Genomic DNA, 5,098 nt, shown 5'->3' on the forward strand with positions numbered 1-5,098 from the left:
TAACGCCAAGCTCTCCTGCAGCACCTCTGTCACCGGGTGTAGGTCCGTGCCGATAGCTGTGTGCATTCTCCCCCCTCGGGGGTGTCCTTATCCGCATGCCCGTCCCGGTACCACGGAGGGGGCACGGGCAGCGCTCCCGCGGGCGTCCGCTGCGATCGCTCCTGTCACAAAATCGGTTACCGGAGGTTGTGCCTAGGCTTTTGTTCAGCTGCGGCGGTATGTGGTGTATGTGCAAAACCAGCAACCGCCGTAATGCTCGAGGCAGAGTGTGCAGTTGGTATGAGAAATGGTTATTAGCACAGCTGGTAACTTGAAGAACGCTGCACTCTTCAAACGTTTGATTTTCCTCCTCTCGAAAGAGGATTTAGTGGAGGGGGCAATAGTTTCCATCTTGTGAAGATGCGGAGGCCTGTGCATCTGCAAAAGTCGTAGCAATTTCGCATTATTTAAAAGCCTTTTTATTTTGCCTAAACTTCTGGCTAAATAAATACTAGGAATATTGCCTAAATAATATGAGTGAAACAGCTATGTCCTCGAACATACGGACAGGTTAGGAAAACACGTGTGCTTTAGGTTGTACTGAGCTGGATACCGTCCTGTGGAGTTTGTTCAGTAGAATGGAATGACAAAAAACAAAAGGGACAAATGCAAATAGCTGAGGGCTAAGGGGAGAAGGATTCGTAGTGGCAGTGTAATCTTACCTGCTACGTAAAATAGTCTTAAAGCTTATCTGAAATAATAGATACTCTTTAATCAGGAATCTCAATAAATACAATTTGCTTAAGTGACTGAATATACCACAATTGTTGCTGCCTTGGTCCAATGGTATTTTTGTTCACTTTTAGAAAAAAATGTTTACATTGTAGTTCTCGTCTTCATGTGCTTAGCTTTGGCCTCTGGCTTCTTTTACACTGTTGGCTAAAATAAAGCACTCTTTAACAACTGCATTTGTTTCATAAATTGTTACATAGAACGTTATGAGATGGGTTTGACTAGTTTGACCATCTTGAGTTGTGCATGCTAAAGTATGTTTCCAGCCCTTCAGTCTTTCTGGTGTCTCCTTTCCGGTTCCTTCCTGTTCTTTCAACTTCTGTCACGAATTCTGGGTCACCAGAACCGAGTGTTGTGTTCTAGCAGTATATGTTCTAGGGCTAAATACTTACTGTGATTACTCTGCTATTTGTGTTTAGGCATCCAAAGATAACCTTATTTCTTTCCAGTGCAGTACAGCATGAGGAGTTCTTGTTCAGTTCACCACTGAGTAATTTCCAGCTTTCTTATGTCCCAGAAACATCTGTCCTATAAACATTGCTGACTCTTCTGTTCTTACTGGCATGATCTTATATATGGTCAAATATGAGGAGATATAATTTAACATAACTGCTTTAAGAGTGGTAATATAATTTAATGTGACATAGACTTATATGGGAAGTCTGTATCACATTAAATTTTATATATATATGCACACACACGTGCGGACATTTACCTGTTCTTTAGCAAGGAGTGAGTGTAATTGTCTGCATAGTCATATTCCAAGCATCTTTCAAAATATTTTTTTTTTTTTGTTTGCCCTGTAGTTTGGGGAGCATGGCTGCTAAGAAGCTAAGAAGAGCAAGGTTGTCTCAGGAGCTGTGTGAAAGGCTGAGTCGCCATCAGATCACTACCTGTCAGGTGAAAGGGTTATTTTAGGTTTGGGTGGGGTGTTTTTTGGAGGTTGGTTTTTGTGGTGGTTTTTGGGGGGGTGGGGTGGTGGTTTAATGTATGTACTGTTTACTTTTTTTGTATTTTATTTTACAGGGAGCTTTACTTTCTGTAAAGCAGGGGGCATTTCAGGCTCCATCTGGCCTGCTGCCTTGTAAAAATATAGCTTTAAAATGATACATAAAACATTTAAACTTGTATGTACTTACTACCTTCACATCTAAAGAACCTGAAGATGCTTTATTTTGGCAGGGGTGTGCAGCTGCTACTTGTTCGGAGTAAGACATTAATTTGTGAACACTTCACAAAAACACTACATAATCTAGTGTGTGAACATGCTGTGATGTTACACTATCAGTTATGGGTTGATTCAGCAGTATGTTCTGAAGTTGTTTTTATGAATGCTCGCCTAAAGAGAGCCAAGAGGCCCTATATATTTCAGTAGTATGCATCATAAATACAGGATTTGCCCTAGGACTGCAATCTAGAAGACATGATGTATTTTGAATGTTTTTCAGGTAGAGACTTTTGTGGGTGAAAAGGTGTTATCTTGTTGCAATTCCATCACACAGTTCTTGAATGGTTGACTCCATGTCCTTTAAAATATGAATACAATTTCTTTTAATATACTGATATCAGAGAAAGGCAGGAGAGGTATAGCATAATGCTGTGTAACATGGCACAGTTGGTAAACCTGTGGAGTGTATACCAGTTGTGTATAAATTGCATCAGTTTAGTCCCCATCTTGATTTTTAGGTTTGAGCTCTCTGAACTGTTCTGTCATCTTTCAGGACTTTTTATGTCTTTCCCTCTTGGAGCTAATGAAAGTGACGGGACAGAGCTACTATGATGTGCAGAAGCTTCTTTGTAAAGTCAGCCGAGCTTGTGCTCCCAAAATGCAGACAGTAAGTATGCTTGTGTTGATTCTGTTTTTGATGCAGCATCTAGGAAAAAGCTAAGGTCACTTAGCTTTTTACCTGGGAGGTTTGTGATGTCTCAGTTTGACTGCACAATGAAATAATACTTTTATTTTTAAATTTAGATCTCTGAGGCACTTTAGTTTGATGCAGTGACGTTTATTAGGCACTATAGCCTCAAGAGATTGTTCAGGCTTGCAGAACCGGTTCTGAGTGCAATAGGGAAATACGGCATTCTCTCTTGCAATCCAGCATACAAAAATTGCTTCTAGTTTGGACCCTACAACTAAAAAAAACCCAAACATTGTTTAATACAAGCAAAGAATGAGATTTTCAGTATAAATTGGTTTTAGACATAAAATTGATGCCAAAAGTGAAGTGATCCTGAAAATAACTTCTTGAGGATTTTTTCCATCCGTGTAAATGAGCTGTAGTGTGGTTTAGGCTACAGGTAGCCTGACTGGGGAGAGTACAAGAAGGAAACAGATGTTAGCTGCAATGCAGTGGCTGAATTTTGCTTTCTTTTTTGAATTCAGGTGAAAAGATTTCAAAAATTCAAAGATTTTTTAGAACAGAGAGGACATGGACAGTTCTGACCTGTGTCAATGCAGCCTGCTTTTTTTTCCTGAAAAAAATAAGCCATGTCAAAGTTTATTATGTGTAATTGGCCTGGTAATTGTAGCAGTAACTCTGTGAAATTTTAAATTCACAAATAAACTGCATTAAAGTTAGTGATATGCAGAATTAATATGACTTAAACAGAATGGATTAAAAGCTAGCTAATTACTAGTTTTCCATCAATAACTGTTAATAACCAATAAATTGAAGACAGATGGAAGTTTTAAGTAGATATCTACTATGTTCAATCAAATTTCTTTGCTGAGAAGCTTGGCAGATAGTGAAGTTTGTCAGACAGCAGTTGTCAAAGACTGTGATACAGAGCTGGCTGATAGATGACCTACTATGTAAGTGCATACAATACAGAGCTGTACTTCCAGAAACAGAGAATGTTAGCTATTTTAAAGGGATATGGATTGAATCTTTGCAAACACGGGATTTCAAATGGACTTCAGGTCAGACCGACTGATGTAACATCATGACTGATGTAGCAAGAAGGTTTGACAATATCTTTGAGTAAAGAAATAAATAAATTAGATAATAGGAGTTACAAATAAGGGGAAAATACTGTCCAGATATAACATTGGAAGCACTGGCAGCAAAACTTGAGAGTATGCCAAGATATACAGTAAAACTCTAGTTTCTGGAAAACTTGCCTTGCGGTATGAAGTACAGAGTGAAGCCTACTGAGTTCATCAGAGAGGACGTTAGTTAAGGGGTGACTTGATCACATTATATGCTGAGTAGAAAAATATAATTATATTAGAGGTCTCTAGAGTCTAGCTGAACAAAACGCTGAACAAGATCCAGTGGCTGGATGATAAATTAAAAAATAAATCCTTGAAATGGGAAGTAATAAGAAAATCTTTAGAAACTTAACATCAGCAATAATGAAAACATCCCTGTATTATCAACAGTTTCCAGCACAAATCCAAAATATCGCCCTATACTAGCTACTATGAAGAAAATTAACTCTATCCCAGCCAAAACCAGCACATTCTCCACCCCATATTCCATACCATTTATGTCATGCTCAGGTACCACACTATACAATACAACCTCATTAACTACCACCCCCCTTCCCATCCTTTGATATAATACACAGATATCATTCCCTTAGTCTATGGACCACCCCTGTAAAATGCCCATAAAATGTCCGCAGATGTCCACAAAATGTCCATTGAGTTCATTTAGTCCATGACTTTGGTCTCCATCTGTTACGGTGGTCACTCAGGACAGGAGAGATGGTGTGTTGAGTGGAGTTAATGAGCACCAATGCCAGCTCAGGTAGGGTCACTGCTGCACTTGCACTGCTTCTTGTAAGGCTTGTCCTCTGCTGGTTTAGGTGGTTCCTGCTATAGTAATTCCTATAACGTGCAAGTCAAATCATGGGTAACAACAATTTGAAGGTGTGTGTATATATACACCTATATATATATATATAGGTGTGTATATATATATAAAAAGGTGTATATATATTTTTATATATATATATATAAAAATGGCCAGGTTATAGGGTTTAACATTGCAATGAACTCCTCTCCTTGGTCCTAGCCTGGCTAGCAACAAGGGGTTCCTGCTATAGTAATTCCCATAACATGCAACTCAAATCCCAGGTTACAACATTTTAAAGGTATTTCTGTTACAATCTCCATCCCGGTCCCTTTGGGCCAGGTTATAGGGTTTAACATTGCAATGAACTCCTCTCCTTGGTCCTAGCCTGGCTAGCAACAAGGGGTTCCTGCTATAGTAATTCCCATAACATGCAACTCAAATCCCAGGTTACAACATTTTAAAGGTATTTCTGTTACAATCTCCATCCCGGTCCCTTTGGGCCAGGTTATAGGGTTTAACATTGCAAT

General features: G+C 39.2%; 1 protein-coding gene across 1 annotated transcript in view; it reads left to right on the plus strand.

Annotated features, from left to right (window-relative positions):
- The first annotated feature begins 6 nt into the window (after window positions 1–6).
- RAD51B (RAD51 paralog B) overlaps window positions 7–5,098 on the plus strand; it is a 411,873-nt gene continuing 406,781 nt past the window's right edge. Inside the window, exons 1-3 of the mRNA XM_009325571.1 lie at window positions 7–38; window positions 1,578–1,671; window positions 2,493–2,606. Of these exons, the coding sequence (XP_009323846.1) occupies window positions 1,588–1,671; window positions 2,493–2,606 (198 nt within the window). The 5' untranslated portion in view covers window positions 7–38; window positions 1,578–1,587. The remainder of the gene's footprint in view (window positions 39–1,577; window positions 1,672–2,492; window positions 2,607–5,098) is intronic.

Source organism: Pygoscelis adeliae, unplaced genomic scaffold, assembly GCF_000699105.1.
Source record: "Pygoscelis adeliae isolate BGI_AS28 unplaced genomic scaffold, ASM69910v1 Scaffold356, whole genome shotgun sequence".
Lineage (NCBI taxonomy): Eukaryota > Metazoa > Chordata > Aves > Sphenisciformes > Spheniscidae > Pygoscelis > Pygoscelis adeliae.